The 20,493-nt window shown below is 44.0% G+C and overlaps 2 protein-coding genes across 4 annotated transcripts in view; one reads left to right on the top strand and one right to left on the bottom strand.

The window, feature by feature from the left end:
- LOC308535544 (lamina-associated polypeptide 2, isoforms beta/delta/epsilon/gamma-like) overlaps positions 1–20,493 on the top strand; it is a 70,103-nt gene that overhangs the window by 26,870 nt on the left and 22,740 nt on the right. Inside the window, exon 2 of one of the 2 annotated variants that reach the window (XM_081114482.1) lies at positions 8,295–8,490. In XM_081114482.1, the coding sequence (XP_080970608.1) occupies positions 8,295–8,351 (57 nt within the window). In that variant the 3' untranslated portion in view covers positions 8,352–8,490. Of the gene's footprint in view, positions 1–8,294; positions 8,491–20,493 lie in introns of those variants that run through there. The other variant, XR_013997277.1, reaches the window with a different exon arrangement.
- The window catches only part of EXO1 (exonuclease 1), a gene marked incomplete at its 5' end in the record, with an annotated part of 31,515 nt that continues 17,504 nt past the window's right edge, over positions 6,483–20,493 (bottom strand). Inside the window, 5 exons of one of the 2 annotated variants that reach the window (XM_081114483.1) lie at positions 6,490–6,982; positions 11,267–11,460; positions 14,450–14,506; positions 18,079–19,093; positions 19,685–19,931. In XM_081114483.1, the coding sequence (XP_080970609.1) occupies positions 6,841–6,982; positions 11,267–11,460; positions 14,450–14,506; positions 18,079–19,093; positions 19,685–19,931 (1,655 nt within the window). In that variant the 3' untranslated portion in view covers positions 6,490–6,840. Of the gene's footprint in view, positions 6,983–11,266; positions 11,461–14,449; positions 14,507–18,078; positions 19,094–19,684; positions 19,932–20,493 lie in introns of both variants that reach the window. The other variant, XM_081114484.1, reaches the window with a different exon arrangement.

The following is a 20,493-nucleotide window of genomic DNA, read 5'->3' as shown; positions in this document are numbered from 1 at the left end:
CATCCTTGCATCCCTGGGATGAATCCTACTTGGTCATGGTGTATGATCTTTTTGATGTACTGCTGGATCCGATTTGCTAGAATTTTGTTGAGTATTTTGGCATCTATGTTCATGAGGGATATCGGCCTATAATTCTCTTTCATTGTGTTGTCTCTATCTGGTTTTGGTATTAGGGTGATGCTGGCGTCATAGAATGAGCTTGGAAGTGTTCCTTCTTCTTGAATTTTTTGGAATAGTCTGAGGAGGATATGTTTTAGTTCTTCCTTGAATGATTGGTAAAACTCCCATGTGAAGCCGTCTGGCCCCGGGCTTTTGTTTGCTGGGAGCTTTTTTTTTTTTTGAAAGGAAAGGAAAAGATTTATTTCTGCGTCCCCGGTAGACCCATGTACTCCAAGGACAGGGCACGTGGATTCACGCCAACAGGGAGGGGGGCGCTTTTTTTATACTGCAGTTGGGTGAGGGGCGGGGACATGAGCTGAGGAATTCTCTGCCACAGGGGATGGGCGGGGGTATTCAGAAGAAGTCCAGTATCTGTGTGGGGGTATGTGGATTCAGGGAGAAGAAGCTGGTATCTGTGTCTGGCACGTTGATCTGTGAGAAATTCCAGGGGAAGTCCATTGTCTCATCACATGTCTGCATGTATCTGATCCTGGGCTCTCTGCGACCTAACATCCTGGCCTTTTGGTGATAAGGGACGGCGACCGACTCGTTCTGACTGCTTCCAGCTGACTAAGGGCGACAAGGGGGGCATTTAAAGGCCAGGGTTAGGCAGAGGCAGATCAGAGGGCAGCCGAGTGTAGGGATGGAGCAGGAGCTGATTCACAGTCACCCGTGACATCTCCGTGATCCGGGAGTGGATGAACTTGAGGAGGCAGGGGGCCCAAGGACAGGGCACGTGGATTCACCGCTGGGAGCTTTTTGATGACTGCTTCAATTTCTTCCATCGTTATTGGCCTGTTGGATTTTTAGAATCCTCTGGATTGAGTTTTGGAAGATTGTATTTTTCTAGGAATATGTCCATTTCCTCCAGGTTGTCTAGTTTGTTAGAGTTGTTCATAGTATTTTTTGACAATTCTTTGAATTTCTGAGGGGTCTGTTGTTATTTCGCCTCTTTCGGCTTCATCTTTCTACCAACAGACCGAGATTGGCCCCGTCCTATCAGAACTATGCAAATTATATCCTCATTTGCATCTATACTGGCCAATCATAACCACACAATATGGAAATGTAATTTATATGAAGCAGACCAAAATGGGAAATAGGAGCAGGAAAATGCTATTTGTTTATCTATTTATGTATCTATTATTTATTCAGTCATTCATTTATTCATTTATTCTACATTCATTCATCCATCCATTTGCTTATTCGTCATCCATCCATTCATTTATTAATTCATTCACTTGTTCATTTATTCATTACTTATTTATGCCTGAGTTGTTTTTGATAACAAAGCAAGTTGAGGCTGTTGGTAATGGGTAACCCTGTTCATTAGGAGTGGCTAAGTTTACACAGTGGGTGGGAAGGGAAATGGTTTCAGAAGGCGGTTAACTAAAGCTGGATAATCCAAAGACTGAGCTCCGACCCTGGTCTGCTCTCCCATGGTGAGCAAATGCCTGTCTGCATGGGAGATGGTGGCGCTGAAGGTGGCCCTATTGCTCTGGGCTCGTGTCCAGAAGCTGTCTCTCATCCCTTCTTCTGCTACCTGGTTCTCATGTGATTAAGTTGAGGAGTCCCCAGGAGTGAGGACTTCTGGTTTGGAAGATGTTTAGAGCAGGACTTTTACTGGGGTGGAGAGTGGCGAGTGCATGAAAATTAGAGGCGCACCTAGATGGAAAAAGGGGGAAAGCGTGGCAAGACTCCCTTGTTGAGGAAGCCACTGATGGCCCCAGCATCCTATAGTCTGAGGACCTAAGCCTGACATAGGCTTTTCTTTCATTCCCGCTGGATTCACCTAACCCAGTGGCTGGCAAACCGCGGCTCGCGAGCCACATGCGGCTCTTTGGCCCCTTGAGTGTGGCTCTTCCACAAAATACCATGTACGGGCGCGCAGGTACAGTGCGATTGAAACTTCGTGGCCCATGCGCAGAAGTCGGTTTTCGGCCTGGGCGAGTCTATTTTGAAGAAGTGGCGTTAGAGGAAGTGGGGGGTGTCGGCGGGATACGCACCGCGGGATTCATGCAGGAGTTGAGGGAGCCAGTCAGGTCAGCAGTCTCATGTGCAGTGGTTAGTGCTAGTCACATCCGCAAATCGCACGTGGGTGACAAAAGCACCTACTCGAAGCATAAAGTTACCTGTACTTTTCCAACCGGCTGCAAATCCTATAGGTATTTTTGTCGTCCATTTAAGAATTGAAATTATTTTGTGTTGGTGGCTTTATTATTATAAAATGAGGACTTTTTAGCAAAGGCCAGCTTAGGAGGACCCTAATTAAGTTACTAACAATGTACCTACCTATATAGTTTAAGTTTAAAAAATTTGGCTCTCAAAAGAAATTTCAATCGTACTGTTATTTGGCTGTTGACTAATGAGTTTGCCGACCACTGACCTAACCCTCAGCTGGTCGGAGCTGCGGCAGGTTCCCAGGGAGCTCATAACATATCATAACTGCCCTAACCAGTTTGGTTCAGTGGATAGAGCGTCGGCCTGCGGACTCAAGGGTCCCAGGTTCGATTCCGGTCAAGGGCATGTACCTTGGTTGCGGGCACATCCCCAGTAGGGAGTGTGCAAGAGGCAGCTGATCGATGTTTCTAACTCTCTATCCCTCTCCCTTCTCCTCTGTAAAAAATCAATAAAATATATTAAAAAAAAAAAAACATATAACTGCTCCAGAGAAACTGGAGGTTTCAGGCACTGCCCACTCAGCTGTCTCAGTGTCATGTCACTTTTTATGGCGTTCAGCTGGCAGGTGACCGCTGTAACCCGTGAAGCTTTTCTCAGTCAGCGGCCTTCGCTCACCTGCCTTTGTTCCGAGTGGGAGGCCCTGGATGTGGGGAAGCCGAGTCCTCGGCCCCTGGTCCCAGCAGGTGGACGGAGCACTTCCCACCAGAAAGCCCCCCCTGCCCAGAGGGGAGGTACTCAGAGACAAATGCCGTCTTTGGTTTTATTTTTTACTTATTTATTGGTTTGAGAAAGAGGGAGAAACATTGATTTGTTGTTCCACTTACCTATGCATTCTCTATGGTTTTTTTAAAAAGTATTTTTGAGCCGAAACTGGTTTGGCTCAGTGGATAGAGCGTCGGCCTGCGGACTGAAGGGTCCCAGGTTCGATTCCGGTCAAGGGCATGTACCTTGGCTGCGGGCACTTCCCCAGTAGGGAGTGTGCAGGAGGCAGCTGATCGGTGTTTCTCATCGATGTTTCTAACTCTCTATCCCTCTCCCTTCCTCTCTGTAAAGAATCAATAAAATATATTTAAAAAAAAAAGTATTTTTGATTTCAGAATTGTGAAAATGACATAATCTAGTTTTTTCCTTACATGTCACTTGCTGTTTTTTTTTTTATTTTTTTAAAATATATTTTATTGATTTTTTACAGAGAGGAAGGGAGAGAGATAGAGTTAGAAACATCGATGAGAGAGAAACATCGATCAGCTGCCTCCTGCACATCTCCTACTGGGGATGTGCCCACAACCCAGGTACATGCCCTTGACCGGAATCGAACCTGGGAACTTTCAGTCCGCAGGCTGACGCTCTATCAACTGAGCCAAACCGGTTTCGGCGTCACTTGCTGTTTTTATCAAATATATATTTTTTTCTTTAGAGTAACTTTGTTGACTGTCTTGCTGTTGGCTGTTTAGGATCAATCATCTTAGGTACAAGGGCCCACTGTAGAGTTATAAATCTTGTTAAAGTAGGAAGATTTTCTGAAATTAGTGTTTTCTTCAGAAACTATTATCTGCATATTAGACTTTCTGTCCGTAACTTCAACATTTGTCACTTCCTAATCTTAGGGAACTGGTTTTAATCTACTTGTGGGCCTTTCTGGTAGATTTCCATCATCTGTAAAGATGTTATTCTGCTGGAGATTCTTTTTAAAAATATTAACTTTGTAAGAGATGAATCGAAAAGCTATTCTGTGGTTTCTTTTGAAGTAAAATTTAAGCTGAGAAACATGGTTTACAGGAGCTTTAAGCCCTCCCCTGCCCCTGACGTGCTCAAGAGCAGGGTATTCTGCTGAGCTTTCTCGGTCAACTGTCCCCTCTCCTTTAACCTTTCTGCCTCTGTGGTCTCTCCTGTTCATTTTTGGCTCAGTTTCCAGCAGTTTGTCTCCTGTGGGCCCCCTACCCTAGAAGGAAGCCTGGGCCAGCCAGTTCCCACGATTCATTGGGACTAGATGGCTTCTGTCTTCCACGTTACCGCAGGCCTCTTGCACGCACGCCGCTGGAGGGCAAAGCCTGTCTCAATGCCACTTCCTCCCGGGCCTGCTGTGCGTGGCGGTGGCTGCTCTAAAGCTCTCCTCTCGGGGGCACTAGCGGCCCGCTCCCGCCTCTGCTCCCCAGCAGGTGCCAGCACCTGCGTGTGTCCTGGTGGCGGTGTGGGGCTCCGTGAGACCCGTTACCTAGATCTGTCGTCATGCTCATCGGGTTTGATCTGCTTCTGGTGTGGGGATTTAAAGATGGAGGAACGGCTGTGCTGTTGCCATTTCTTCTTCTGCCCGAACTTTAAATGCTTCGAGGCAGCCCCGTTTCAGCCTCACTTCGAGCCCCCACTTTAAAGGGACCTGCGTGGTACCCCCACTTGTGAGCTCCTCTGAACTTTTACCCCTGTGGGCTCCTGCCCCTGGAGGAGATGTTAAACCACTTGCCTGTCTCTTCTGTTAACCTTTGTGAGTCTATAGTATGTTTTATTCCTTTTGTCCTTCAAGTGGTATTTTAAATGGGTGAGAAGATAAACATTTGTAGACAGTGTTTGATTTACATTTTTTAAGAAAATATATTTTTATTGATTCCAGAGAAGGAGGGAGAGGGAGAGATAGAAACATCAATGATGAGAATCAGTGATTGGCTGCCTCCTGCATGCCCCCTACTGGGGATCGAGCCCACAATCTGGGCATGTGCCCTTGACTAGAATCGAACCTGGGACCCTTCAGTCCCCAGGCCAATGCTCTATCCACTGAGCCAACCCAGCTAGGGCTGGTTCACATTCTGAATCGTTCTGTAGCAGGAAACATTCATAGAAAATTCAGATTTGCTTTTGTTCTTTTTTCTTTTCAGATTGGTTATTTAAAATTTTTTAATGCTGTTTCTTACAATGTTATGTTCATTCTGACCTCTTTTAGCCAATAGTCCTCTATTAAGTCTCAAATATTCTGGGTCCCTATCCTTTATCTTCTATAGCTTAGGTAATTCTGTAATTTCTTTAGCCCAGCTGGTATGGTTCAGTGGTTGAGCATCGATCTATGAACCAGGAGGTCACAGTTTGATTCCTGGTCAGGGCACATGCCCGGGTTACAGGGTCCATCTCCAGTGTGGGGTGTGCAGGAGGCAGTTGATCAATGATTCTCTCTATCCCTCTCTTTCTCCCTTCCTCTCTAAAGTCAATAAAAACATATTTTAAAAATTTCTTTACATCATGCCAGACCTTCACTTGCACAGCTGGTTCTTTCCAGGTATGTCTATTTCTCTGTAGAGTGTGTATATTATGGACCAGCAGTCGCCAACCGTTTGGACCTTACGGACCACCAGTGGTCCATAGACCACCAGTTGGCGACCGCTGTTATAGACTTTGCAATTTTAGTATCTTACATCACACCTAGGACACTAATTTTAAATATATGTTAAGGAATTTCTAGCCTGTACTTCAAAAAAAAGACATATTTAGCCCAAGCTGGTTTGGCTCAATGGATAGAGCATCGGCCTGTGGACTGAAGAGTCCCAGGTTCAATTCTGGTCAAGGGCACTGTCCTGACTGTGGGCTCAATCCCCGGTGGGGGGTGTGCAGGGGGCAGCAGAGCAATGATTCTCTCTCATCATTGATGTTTCTATCTCTTTATCCCTTCCTCTCTGAAATCAATAAAAATATATTTTTTAAAAAAGACATATTTAGCCGAAACCGGTTTGGCTCAGTGGATAGAGCGTCGGCCTGCGGACTGAAAGGTCCCCGGTTCGATTATGGTCAAGGGCATGTACCTTGGTTGCAGGCACATCCCCAGTAGGGAGTGTGCAGGAGGCAGCTGATCGATGTTTCTCTCTCATCGATGTTTCTAACTCTCTATCTCTCTCCCTTCCTCTCTGTAAAAAAATCAATAAAATATATTTAAAAAAAAAAGAGAGACATATTTAAAAACAGGCTATTTTGAAGCCTAAGAATATTAATGATGTAAGTAGTAGTTCCTTCCACTGTCAAATGTGTATCCCAACCAAACCCTTCAGGGGTAGTAAAGGCCTGTCCCGCTGTGCAACGACCTTCACGCCTCCAACTGCCCCTCCCCTCCCAGCAACTTTATTTTCCATTCAACCCCGAAAGACAGAGGCACGTGGAAAATTGTAACGTTTGGAAGAATTCAGTGATTTCCTCTAGGGTAAGATAATTTACAGAAATGTGGTTTTCCATTTGCCAGTCTTATGCTTGACAATGTAACAGAAATCTTTAAATTTTTATAAATTTCTAGCAAACTTGCCTAAATAACATTAAAACTTCCAAAACTGTTAAAAATAATTTCCCTAGTTAGCTTCTTATGAAAATATAAAAAGCTGAACAAAGAAAACAATCATATAGTTCATACACAAAATGTAGTCTATTAAAAAAACGTGGCGTAGCTCTAAGAACAAATCTCAGACTGGTACCCGCCTCCCTGCCAAGGACTTCACGGGCAGAAAGGCTCGGGGCGGCCCCAGCTGCCGGTCACTGGAATATGGCTCTCTGCACACGCGCGCTTTCCGGCTTGTGGAAGATGTCCTCGTCTGTTTCTGGAGTGAGTTGAATATTATCCTTGATTGGAGACAGGGGATCTGGCTTCTTACAGGAAGGAAGCTTTTCAGAATCTCTGCAAAACAGAACAGAATGCCATGAATTTGGTGTCTTTATTTTTTTAAATATATTTTTTTATTGGTTTCAGAGAGGAAGGGAGAAGGAGAGAGAGAGAGAGAGAGAAACATCAATGATGAGAGAGATTCATTGATCGGCTGCACGCCCCACACTGGAGATCGAGCCCGCAACCCAGGCATGTGCCCTTGGCCGGAATCGAACCTGGGACCCTTCAGTCCGCAGGCTGACGCTTTATCCACTGAGCCAAGCTGGCCAGGGTGAATTTGGTGTCTTTAAAGGGCAGTGATTCCTAGAGAATGCTCTCCCTGGATAAAGTGACGGCATATAAAGAGGACAAGACCCTTTTGTGTGGAATATGCCTCAGTTCATCGTATGCACATCCAAGTTCTCCAAGGACCTCCAATAACATCTGCTTCAATGCCCGAATACACACGTGCTAAGGCAGAATGATTCCAGTAGAGAAACGAGTTCTTTTCTACTTGGCACCTCAAGTCTTGCTAAGAACCAATGTAAGTGAGGCATGAACAAATGTTTTAGCTCTACTCTTACCCCCCTCCACCCCCATTTTTTGGTATTTTCCACCTCCAGGCACATCATCTTACACATGATCAATTCGCGCTGTCATGCACAAGCACAAGATGCTCTCAAAGAGCATCACGGGCCAGTGGAATGCCTGATACCAGGCGCGGGAAGTTCACTGTCAGGGTTTCCTGCTCGACATCACAATAACTAAACACCTACTGCTTGTTGACTTCTTATGGAATGTCAAAAAGATTTACAGTGAAGTAAAAAGGCTATCAAAATACAAATGTTCAAACTGCAAATATGGTGGGGCCAGGTTTTCTCCATAGACTTCAACCAAAACAACATACAACAGATGGAACACAGGACAGATACAAGAACCCAGCTAATTTATTAAACTAGGCAATAAAGATTTGCAAACGTAAATTTAGCATTTGTAAAACAACTATGCTATTGGTTTTAAGTACTTAATAAGTTTAAAACTATCTTTTTAAGTGTCTATTTTAATTTCTAAATGGTTAAATGTTGACAGATGTAACTCAAAGTAATTTGGGGCCCTCAACTTTTAAAAGTATAAAGGGTTTCTGAAGACAGGTGTTTGAGAACTCATGCCATATGGTTTAATCCTAGACGTTACACAATGTAAAATAATGAGAACACTGCCCAGCACTTATTTACAGAGTGTTCCCATTTGCACCATTTCATCTGGTTGTGACAACATCTCTATTAGGTAAGGTTTAATCCTATCGCACCCAGGTAATCTTTCTTTGTTTTTCATTTATTTTTAGCACATTTGCTTCAAGAACAAGAAAATAAATGAAGAGCGAACGAAGATGGCTACGTAGGTAAACGCCCGTACTCGCAGCCTCCCGTAACCAGAGCAACATGACAACGAAAATACAGAGCAACCACCATGCAGAACTGCCCGAAAGCTGGCTGCACAGAAGTCCTACAACCGGAGCAATGAAGACAGCACGGAGACCGGTAGGAGGGGCGGAACTGGCTGGTCCGACAGCCTCATGTGCCCTTGTGTTTTTTTAATTGGGAGGGAGATGCCCTGAGGAGGCTGCCAGTGAGGCGCAAGGGGTCCCAGCCTAGGGTTCCAGGGCTGGGGAGAGAAGTCCACGCACCTACAGGCCGTAAAAAGCAGGGGGGCTGTGGCTCAGTGACAGGGAGGCTAAGGGGAACACTGGCATTCCAGCAAAGGGCTCACGCGCACACTTACAGGGCCCCACTTCTTCCAAGCTCCAGCGCTGGGGAACCAGGCACATGGGGAGGAACTGGACAGTCTGGCATCGTGGCAGGAACTCGGGGCGGCTTTCTCCCAGACAGGGGTGCTCACAGTGGCCACTGTTCCTGTGCCGGGACCTCCCCTGTCACAGGGCTGCCTGGCAGCCACATCTGAGTCTCAGTCAGCACACTGTTTGCTCTGCCTTGGGGATTCCCTGAGGCCCCACCCACCCAATTTTAGCCTCACCCACGCTGTTTCCAGCTGCTTTTCCAAATGAATGGCCTGTCCTGGCTCCGGCTTCAGACTTCACTAAAATCTCCCAAACAAATCTCTCAAACAGGCAGCAGCTGGTGCCAAAGCGATCAACAAAAGGCCCAAGACCCAGCACTAGCACCAGCCCGCCTTGTTCCACAGCTGGCCTGGGTATCTCTAAGCCCAATACCAATAGCAGATCTCTCTGTAGTTCCTGCTGCGTGGCCCCAGGCAGTGGCCCTGGAGCCAGTGCACCCAGTGGACAGCCTTGACCACAGCAGATTACAACTCGACACACCCACATGCGACACAGCCGCGAGGCGGACTCAGTGAGCACCACAGCCAGCTCTCCCCACAGCCTGGCCTGGTGGTCAGCTCCTCCCAGTGACAGCAACAGCCATCAAGGCTCACCTACAAGATGGGGCGCACCTAGAGTGCCCCCCAGCTCAGGTGACTGGGGGGCTGAGCCATAGGACCTCTACCAATTCTAGGAGACTGAGCAGCTCTACCTAATACATAGAAACAAACACAGGGAAGCAGCCAAAATGGTGGTGGTGGGGAGGTGGGGGGCGGGGGGGAAGAGAAGAAAATATATTGTTCATATATTTTATCTAGCAACAATCTAATCTAAAGATCAAAATGAACAATAAATCGAACAAAATAAACTGGTGAATAAAATATAATCAGAGGCACAGAAGCATGGAATGGACTGATGAATCTCGGAGGGAAGGGGGGTGGGTGTGGAAGAGATAACCAAAGATCTTACCTATGAACAGGACAGTAGGGTCGCGAAGGCCTGGGGTGGGGCAGGAACCGGGTGGAGGGGGGCAATTGGGGGGGAAAAGGGGGACATCTGTAATACTCTCAATAATAAAGATTTAAAAAGAAAAAAGTGAATTGTAAATCAATGTTACTCTGTAGTTAATCTTGTAATCTAACAAGTATTGTAGATATACAGGGTCAACTCATTTAAAACCATGCTTGCCACATACATTAGAAATCTGGCCAATTCATCTTATAAACTCAGTAATTCCTCATTTTTTTTTCAAATATATCTTATCGACCCTCCACAGAGAGGAAGGGAGAGGGACAGAGAGCCAGAAACATCCATCAGCTGCCTCCTGCACGCCCCCCACTGGGGATGTGTCCGCAACCAAGGCACATGCCCCTGACCGGAACCAAACCCAGGACTCCCCCAGTCCACAGGCCGACGCCCCAGCCACTGAGCCAAACTGGCCAGGGCTCATTTGTTATTTTAATGTATCTATGTTTTTATTGCTTTCAGAGAGAAAAGGAGAGAGAGAGAGAAACATCAATGATGAGAGAATCATTGAGATAATGCCTCCTGCACGTCCCCTACTGGGAACTGAGCCCACAGCCCGGCCTGTGCCCTTGGCTGGAATCGAACCCGGGACCCTTTGGTCCACAGGCCGATGCTCTATCCACTGAGCCAAGCCGGCCAGGACAGTAATTCCTCATTTAAAAATTATTTTTTTAAGAGAGTAGGAGAGCCAAACCGATTTGGCTCAGTGGATAGAGCTTCGGCCTGCAGACTGAAGAGTTCCAGGTTCGATTCCGGTCAAGGGCATGTACCTTGGTTGGTCGCATCCCCAGTGGGGGGCAGGAGGCAGCTGATGGATCTTTCTCTCTCATCAATGTTTCTAGCTTTTCCCCTTCCTCTGTAAAAAACCAATAAAATATATTTAAAAAAAAAAAAAAAGAGAGAGTGGGAGAGGGAGAGACACATCAACTGGTTGCTTCCTGCATGCGCTCTGACCAGGGTCCGGCTGGGGAGAAGCCTGCAACCAAGGTACCTGCCCTTGACCAGAATTGAACCCGGGACCCTTCAGTCCACAGGCTGACGCTCTATCCACTGAGCCACACCGGCTAGGGCTCCTCCCATTTCGATGTGATAATTTAAGGAAACAAAGTGCATTAAACCCAGAAGCACCATTATCTTCCCAAACCCCATGTCTTAACCTTGTCCTCATTACAGTCCTAAGGAAAGAAAGCGGGGACACCCAGGCCAGGAAAAGGAATGTGATTTGCTTAACAAGAGAGAGACCCCCAGAGCCGACTGAGAACGGAGGTTTTCAGTTCGCCATCTTTTCACTAAAAGGCACAGATATTGCAATTCGATATGGTTGTGGAGAGCCAGCGAAAGGAAACCGGTAAGAGAAAAAGAAGTTGATTCATATGGGAACAGAAAGACTTGGGAGAAGGACTGAAATTGCAGGGGGAAAATTTATCTTATTTTAAAGTAACAAGACAACTCACTTTTTAAATCCGAAGTTTTTCCAGAGCTCGTTGATCTTCGTCTGCAGCCCCGGCTTGTTCTCGGCGTCGTGGCATTTCCTCTTCTGGACTCTCGCCGGCCGCTTGCTCAGCCCACTGGCTCTCGCGGGCACTAGCGCTTTGATCTTGGTTGTAGAGAGACTGTCCAGAGAACTAGACCTATACAGCCCAGGAACCTGAAGAATAAACGCCTGTTTTAATACTCCTTTGTTAAAGCAGCTACCTTTAGTTAATTTCAAACTGTCCTTTATACTCCGGAACAGAAGCATAACATAGGCAGCATGTAAAAATGTGCTATTTATAAACATGTACTACAAAAATTATAATTTTAGCGGTTAATACACATAGCACCTAGCACTAAAGTCAAGAATTAAGTGAGCCTCTCTCTCTGCCTTAGTCCTTCATTGCCTCTAGGCAATCGCTGCCTGAATCCATTTACAGTCGCTCCCCCCTTGTTTGTGGGGATCTGTTTCAAGACCCCAGTGGATGCCTGCAGCTGTGGACAGTACCTCACTGTAAATTCTATGCTCTGTCCTATACACACACACCTATGATGAAGTTCAACACCTTTCCCGTCTACACTAAGCCCGGACACAGCCTGCAGTTTGAGGGGCGACAGCAAAACTAGCACAAATCCCTTTTCCTTCTTCACCGTTCACAACAGAACATTCGTTGTCATAGATCTGAGCAGCCTCAGCACACAAGTTTTTTCTTATTAAGCTGAGAACATTCACCTCTTCACTTTACAGCTTCTCTCAGCATATCTGGATTGTGGTAGCAGCATCACTACTGTCGCGCTTTGGGGACATTCAGTAAAATAGGGGTGACGTGCACACAGTCACTGAGCTAACAGGACAGCTGGTCTGAGAGCAGAGATGGCTACTCACCAGCTAATGGGGGGGTAGGGCTATGAATTGTTCATTTCTGTAATTTTCCATTTAATATTTTCAGACCATAGTTGACCATGAGTAACCAAAACAGCAGAAAGCAAAATCATGGATAAGGGAACTACTGTACGTACGTACGTACACGTACACATGTGTGTGCACATACACACGCGCGCGCGCACACACACACACATGGCAGCATAATACACACTACTGCGTACTTTGTTTTTCTCACTTAATATATCTTGATTTTACTTAATAATGTATCTTGGAGATTTTTCCACTTCACACATAAAACTTACCTTTGTCTTGAATAGGTTGCCTGTTCCTCTGTGTAAATGTGCCATCATTTACTTAAACAGATCTCTATTGACAGGCTATTTACACCAAAGGGTTGATTTTTATTGGATGAAATACGGGGCCATTGGAGTGTGGGTGTTTTGCAGGACAGCAAGTGAGACATGAAACAAGTGCGGTAGAGAGAACCGATGAAGCCGCAGACGGTGTATAAAGAAAGAAAGGACTCACAGGTGAGAGGGGAAATCCCGGCTGAGGGACGACGGAGAGAGCAAGACACAGGACAAAGAAACGTCCCAACTCGGACAGGACAAAGTTCGGTGGTTTCACTTCATCCCCTGCCGAAGACGGGCTGAGCTGGCAGTTACAAAGAAATAGGACAACTCGAAGATTTTGAAACTAAATGAGAAAATAATAGAATTTTATGCTGAGCAGCTCTGCTTAGCGATAAGATGATGAAAACGGGACTGAGAGGGAGGGTTCCCTGGAGTTTTCACTGAACCAGGAGTGGCCGTTAAAACCCCGACAAAGCGAATCTCTGACAGCAAGAACAACAAAAGATGATGGTTTAATGTCTGGACCTAACTCCTTTGGGGACAGTACTGTCTACATTTCTAGTCCTATCGGTTACTGCAAATAATTTTGGTATTTATTTCCAGACTTTTTACTATAATCATATAAACATACACATGCGCATGAATATTTTTAAGTATTATAAAGCAAACAAAAACATCATGTTAATAACATGGGTTTTCCTTTTCATTCAAAATAAAATGGACATCTTTCTAAGGCAGGGTATGATTGAAAAGTCTTTCTTATTCAACAATGTTGAGTCTTATATTTGCTACTTTACATTAATGTTTTTCTGTTTTGTTTTGTTTGTTTTTTTACAGAGAGGAAGGGAGAAGGATAGAGAGTTAGAAACATCGATCAGCTGCCTCCTGCACACTCCCCACTGGGGATGTGCCTGCAACCAAGGTACATGCCCTTGACCAGAATCGAACCTGGGACCCTTCAGTCCGCAGGCCGATGCTCTATCCACTGAGCCAAACCGGTTAGGGCTACATTAATGTTTTAATATATTTGGGATTATATTTTAGAGTATGAGATGGAAACCTTTCAGATGGATATGAAGACTTTTGAAATACTTAAAAGTTTTTATGCTTTAAAAATATGTTCACTACAGAAAAACATGGAAAACAAACTCACCTTTATTCCTACCAGCTAAGACCTAAAACCAAAAATGTATTTAATAACTCGCCTTTTATTTCCAGTCATCACCACTGTGACCAATTCACAAGTAAATGTTCTTGTACAACTCCATTTCCTTAGGTTCAAGTTCTAGAATGCACTTACCGGGTTAAATAATTTGAACTCCTTCAAATTGCTTTCCAGAAATGGCAGGGCAATTCAGTCCCTTAAATATCTGATCCTATATCTCACTATACTTTCATAAAAATGACGCACTTCACAGAACATATCTGCGTTGTGAAAAGGAACGTGACTATGTAGTCATTACAAATAAATGCTAAATAAGCACATGGAACAAAGACCTTTATACTTTATACCACAAGGAAACACAGGTTTCACAACTGAAACACCTACAGTCAAGCACAGCGGTTCTCAACCTGTGAGTTTGGCGGTCGAACGACCCTTTCACAGGGGTCGCCTAAGACCATCCTGCATATCAGATATTTACATTACGATTCATAACAATAGCAACATTACAGTGATGAAGTAGCAACCGAAATAATTTTATGGTTGGGTCACATGAGGAACTGTATTTAAAGGGCCAGAAGGTTGAGAAACACTGGTCAAGCACAAACTTGATGCTAGAAGGTTTGTTTGAAAGTAGACATTTCTGTGTAAATAAAAATATAGGCATTTCAATTTTTAATCTTGACATGAAATGTTTCTCACGTTCTGGAAACAATCATGCGCTGCTTCTGACATGAAACAAATAAATAAATAAATGTTTTACCTTGTTTCTTAGAAGCGTGTCTTTTTTTGAAAAGTGAGATACATGTAGCTTGGGTTTCTGATTACATAAAACGAAATGAGAAAATCAGTATAAATAAAATGGTTTTTTTGTGTTATTTTTTTCCCCCCAGAAAAGCAAGTATAAGAAACCAGGGCTAGAGTAAAGATAAATGGGCCTAATGCGGAAAGAATGAGGTTAGCCAGTGCCACCTCAGATGCAGGGAAGGAGCGAGCAAGGTGCGTGAGCTGGAGAAAACACATTTGAAACGGAAGGCGTTTCTGCATCGGCTCAGAAGCCGGCCCAAACGCTCAAGTTCAGATGACACAAGCTGCCTCCTACACAAGCCTGGCTCTCCGTGTCCTAAATTCCCAGCCACAAACGCCGAACCAGGATCGTTCTACACCTTCTAATGGTGTAACGTGTTCAGCGTGAAAGAGAAAAGGCATCTATCTGCTTTCAGGAAGTAGGGTCGTGCCACATCGAATGCAGTTAGCGTTAGCGATGACGCGAAGGCCTGCCTGCTGCTCCCAACCCTTCAGGTGAGACTTTTCTACAGACAGACAAATCTGGGTCCCCACTAACGTCAAATAAAAAGGACAATGGGGGGAAATTTAGAAGGCTTCACATTTCTGCATTTTTCATGAGTTTTTTGTGTGTGTTTTTTTGATATTTATCTTGGGATCTACATAGTATTATTATATATTTAAAAAACAAAGTGAAAAATACTGCATTAACATGGACTGTAGCCCTAACCAATAGAGCGTCGGCCTGCGGACTGAAGGGTCCCAGGTTCGATTCCGGTCAAGGGCATGTACCTTGGTTGTGGGCACACCCCCAGTGGGAGGTGTGCAGGAGGCAGCTGGCCGATGTTTCTCTCTCATCGATGTTTCTAGCTCTTTAACCCACTTATAGAAACTCTAATATTCTCCTCTCAGAGCTAACAGGAGTGCGACCCTGGGCTATCAGTTTCTTGCAGATCACGAGTAAGATCCCAAGATTACTTCACCTCAGACGGGGCCATTGGACTCATACACGCAGACCCGGTGAGCCACATGGAGTCTCCCTCCCGTATTCGAATGAGGTCCCCATGCACTGTGGCTCTGAAACAGTTTCTGAATCAAACACTGATTACACAGTTCGCACTAACAATTCATTTATCCTAATAGTTAACCATTCATTTATCCTAATAGTTAACCATTCAGTTATCCTAATAGGAATTTACATCCGAAGCAAAAGATGACTTAAAGAGTCACTTCTAGTTCAGCTGGTGTTTTGCGGAGGGAGGCGGGTTCATGTTTCCGTAATGAATTAGTACAACAAATGGTTAGCCCAGAAGACGGAGCGCGGGAGTTCTGGGGGCATGACTGGCCCACAGGCTGTGAGCTGGAACAAGGCTTCTTAGTAAACCGTGGCTACGAGCTTACAAAGTCAGTTACACAGACATCCACTGGGAAAGGGCAAAAAATCTCCCAGAGGAGCTCAGCAGACTTAAAGGAATCCTCACCAATAGATGGTGTTTACAAAAATATCTTTGTATTGATTTCAGAGAGGAAGGGAGAGGGAGATAGAAACATCAATGATGAGAGAGAATCATGGATCTGCTGCCTCCTGCGCGCCCCCTACTGGGGATTGAGCCCGCATCCTGACATGTGTCCTGACAAGGGAACACTCAACCTCTAAGCAACAGGAGCCGGCAACAGATGAAAGACGTTCAAGAGCTAGCAAGTGTAGTTGTACCCATGGTGCAAAGGAAGATTGCAGTGTGAACTGGAAAATGAAAGAGATGACACTGCAATGGAGGCACAAGTTAAAGGAAACAGTCGTCCAGACCAGTCTGGGGGAGCCAACGGCAAAGGGAAAAGAAGGAAAAGCCATAACGGCAGCCCGGCATTAGGGCGGCGCTCTCTCCAACTTACACCACACGGAACAGGCTGGGGACCCAAATGTACTAACTGGTTTCAGCTTCTCCAAGTCAAAACAACTCGTCTCCACATCTTAACTTAGTTCTTTTCTTTAACTGAGTCCAATACAACGTTTCCTTTAGGAACTTAAATAAAATATTTTCCTTTTGCTAAATATAAGCTATACTGATTGGTTAGATGCTGTCCAAAATCAGGATTATCACACATCGAAATTCTGTCACATACCACCGAGGCTATAACTGTTCTCACAACGTGGTAAGTAAAGTTGGTAGATAAAAAACGAAGTGTCTTGCCGAAACCGGTTTGGCTCAGTGGATAGAGCGTCAGCCTGCGGACTGAAGGGTCCCAGGTTCGATTCCGGTCAGGGGCATGTACCTGGGTTGCGGGCATATCCCCAGTGGGGGATGTGCAGGAGGCAGCTGATCGATGTTTCTCTCTCATCGATGTTTCTAACTCTCTATCTCTCTCCCTTCCTCTCTGTAAAAAATCAATAAAATATATTTAAAAACAAAAAAACAAAAACTAACCCTAATGTTTAAAAAAAAAAAAAAAAATGAAGTGTCTTATATTGAGATATGCTATCTAAGGTATCTCAAATTGAGATTTTGAAGTATGATGACATAACTCAGATTTGAAAAAAGCTATATGTCATCATGTCATTTTAAAATATGCCACTGGGTCTTATGAACACACTTATTTAGGGTTTTGATTTTTTTTTAAAATATATTTTTTATTGATTTTTTACAGAGAGGAAGGGAGAGAGAGAGCTAGAAACATCAATGAGAGAGAAGCATCGATCAGCTGCCTCCTGCACACCCCCTACTGGGGATGTGCCCGCACCAAGGTACATGCCCTTGACCGGAATCGAACCTGGGACCCTTCAGTCCGCAGGCCGACGCTCCATCCACTGAGCCAAACCAGCCATGGCTAGGGTTTTGATTTTATTAACGTCAAATTAAAAGGTATTTTATAAATTAAAAAATGGCTAGGATGCTTTTATTAATTTAACACAAAATAACAAAATCACTTTTGTTATAAAGGAGAAATTTAGCAAGAATAAGAGTAAATGAAAGGTATTTTTTAAAAAATATATTTTATCGATTTTTTACTGAGAGGAAGGGAGAGGGATAGAGAGTTAGAAACATTGATGAGAGAGAAATATCGATCAGCTGCCTCCTGCACACCCCCCACTGGGGATGTGCCCGCAACCAAGGTACATGCCCTTGACTGGAATCGAACCCCCAGTCTGCAGGCCGACGCTCTATCCACTGAGCCAAACCGGTTAGGGGTGAAAGGTATTTTTGAAGTACTAGAACTTAAGGTGAACACCATTACATTAATAGGGCCATCTCCTTAAATGTTCTCTGAATTTAAGAGTATATTAAGGAATAAATATTAAATTTATAACAACTTTTCATTTCATAGCTTATTCTGCTTAGGTCTTAACTACTCCACAACTTGAGGCACCTATCAATGGAACACACAGTGATTAAAAAATGTAGTTAGATTAAATGGATATGAGTTTAAAATAGCAAAGACATGGAGAAGTTCTTCAGTTGAATGAAATGTAAACTGTCTACACAGTAATACCTAGAATGAAAATTAAGACAATTATTCCCATAATGTAGGCAGACTTTTCTCAATTATAGGCTAATCACCCCACTTTGTTTTACATATAGATTTGAAAACAGGTTTCGTGTGACTTACCTCTGGACTGCAGTCCTTCCTGGAAGGCTGAGGAAGTGTTGATGAACTTAAGCTGCGTGGGGACAATTCCGCGCTCTCCTGAGACTGCGAGGACGAACTCAGTTCATGTACAGGAAGCGCTTCATCACCCGACACATCGCCCTTGACCTGAGACACATCGGACACCGTACTCCCAGGCAGAGAGCTGGGCGAGCCCCCCTTTCTCCGGAACTGGTGCAATGCTGTGCTCGGAGAGGGGCTCGGAGTTCTTGAAAAATCTCCAAGGCTTCCAGACCAGCTAAAACAGCTTCTTAGTGTCCCCAGAGTGGGTGGTGAAATGGTCTTTGTGAATCCGATGTTCTTAAAAGACGGAGACTCTTCATCAGCAATCACAGTTACGCCATCTGGAGTCTGATCACTCGGAGTGTGTGCGACGTTCCTCTCAACCAGCTTCTTGTCCTCCAGACGATCTGGTTCATTTAGTTCACCCAGCATCTTGCCCTCCAGACAATCTGGTTCATTTAGTTCACCCAGCTTCTTGCCCTCCAGACGATCTGGTTCATTTAGTTCACCCAGCATCTTGCTCTCTAGACAATCTGATTCCTTTAGTTCAACCAGCTTCTTGTTTCCTAGACAATCTGATTCATTTAGATCAACAACTTTATCATCTAGACAATCTGATTCCTTTAGTTCAACCAGCTTCTTGCCCTCTAGACAATCTGATTCATTGAGATCAACCAGCATCTTGCTCTCCAGACAATCTGATTCATTGAGATCAACAACTTTATCAGCTAGACAATCTGATTCCTTTAGTTCAACCAGCTTCTTGCTCTCCAGACAATCTGATTCATTGAGATCAACCAGCTTCTTGCCCTCTAAACAGTCTGATTCATTGAGATCAACCACTTTCTTATCATCTAGACAATCTGATTCATTGAGATTGGTCTTTTTATCTGTGTCAGCAGTTTCATCTAGATGTTGGGGGCTTGCTTTCTTTGATACACAGTCCATAGAATCCAGAGAATTGCAAAAAAACCTAATAGAAAAACCAACGGAAAGAATGCATAAGTATTTTAGTTTCCTTGCAAGGTGTTAAGATTCAGAATATGGCCGTTTCTTTTTAAAATGAAATCTCATAAATAATTTTACGCACGCTTCTATCACAGCACTTACCACATGGGATGAAAAGATTTTGTTTACGGACCTATTTTTCCAACTATACTACAAGCTTCTCAAGAATGAAATCTACGTCTCTCACTTTTGTAGCCCACACCTACTATTGTATCAAGTTCTTAATTAATAGAGCTCTTATATTCATCAGTATTTAAATATACTTCTAATAATACTTTGCAAAGTATACTTAGTTTTTAAAGAAACTAAGAAAGTAGAAACAAAGAAGTAGGGACTGCCTCCAAAAACAGAGTTTTTCTAATACAAAAAGTACCAGAAGTTCAAGGGGAAAGCTGTGCACTCAGGTCTGAACTCAGGCAATAAAAACTGTCATTGGATTAAGTCGGGTCCTACACCTCCCCCAACTAGACTCGACGTTTACCTGAGACCATTAAAGCACATGGCAACGCAGTAGATAACACAACAGACAAACAGCATCCTAGAGATGGAACCTTACCTGCTTCTGGTCCCAGGAACCACAACGGCACCACTTTCTTGATTTTTTCTCTGCAAAAATGCTGCAAACTTATTTCTTGTCGTAGGTGGTGTGCTTAAGGTTTTTTTAATAGTAGTTCCATCCACCAGGTCAGGCATCAGCATTTTGGAAGAGTTCAAGGATGTACTACCTTCACAGCCATCTTTCTTGGTCTTCTTTGTAAATGAAAGAGAATACTGACTCAACAGATCATCTTCTGACATCTCCTCTAAATAAAAACAAAGTGACCATGAATAAATGTTTGTCCACATGCAGTTAAAGATTTGGCTTTAGCTTCACAGTCCATGTCCCTTTGTTCTAAGGATAAAGTCTTTTTTTTTTAAAACTATGCACCAGAAAAGAAAATCCAAGGATAACTTAAAATTTTTTTCTTGGCTGTGTTTTACAATTTCACAAGTTAGTATGCTTTAATGTCAATTATTTGTACAATTTTATGTGAAATTACCCAAACCAAAATTTCAGGACACAATCAATTTTGTAAGGGTATATACTCATTATACTAAGGGCTTAATTTTGAATGTAAAAAATAAAAAACCAATTTTAAGGGGATTTACATGTAGATACATAATTAATTTAATGTTTGATTTTAAAAATGTCCCAGTAAAACCATATCTATGTGAAATGATGATTGTCAGGAGTCAGAAGTAATTTGCTAAGGAGCCCTAATTGGCTGCGCGGCAAACGTATCCTGTGGTATTAGAATAGATCAAAGACAAAGTAATACAAAGGCTGCAGCCGAGATAGGCTGAGACATAGCGATAGCAGTAAGT

This window comes from Myotis nattereri (assembly GCF_964212035.1).
Source record: "Myotis nattereri genome assembly, chromosome: 20".
Classification (NCBI taxonomy): domain Eukaryota; kingdom Metazoa; phylum Chordata; class Mammalia; order Chiroptera; family Vespertilionidae; genus Myotis; species Myotis nattereri.
This window is presented reverse-complemented; position numbering and strand designations above follow the sequence as displayed.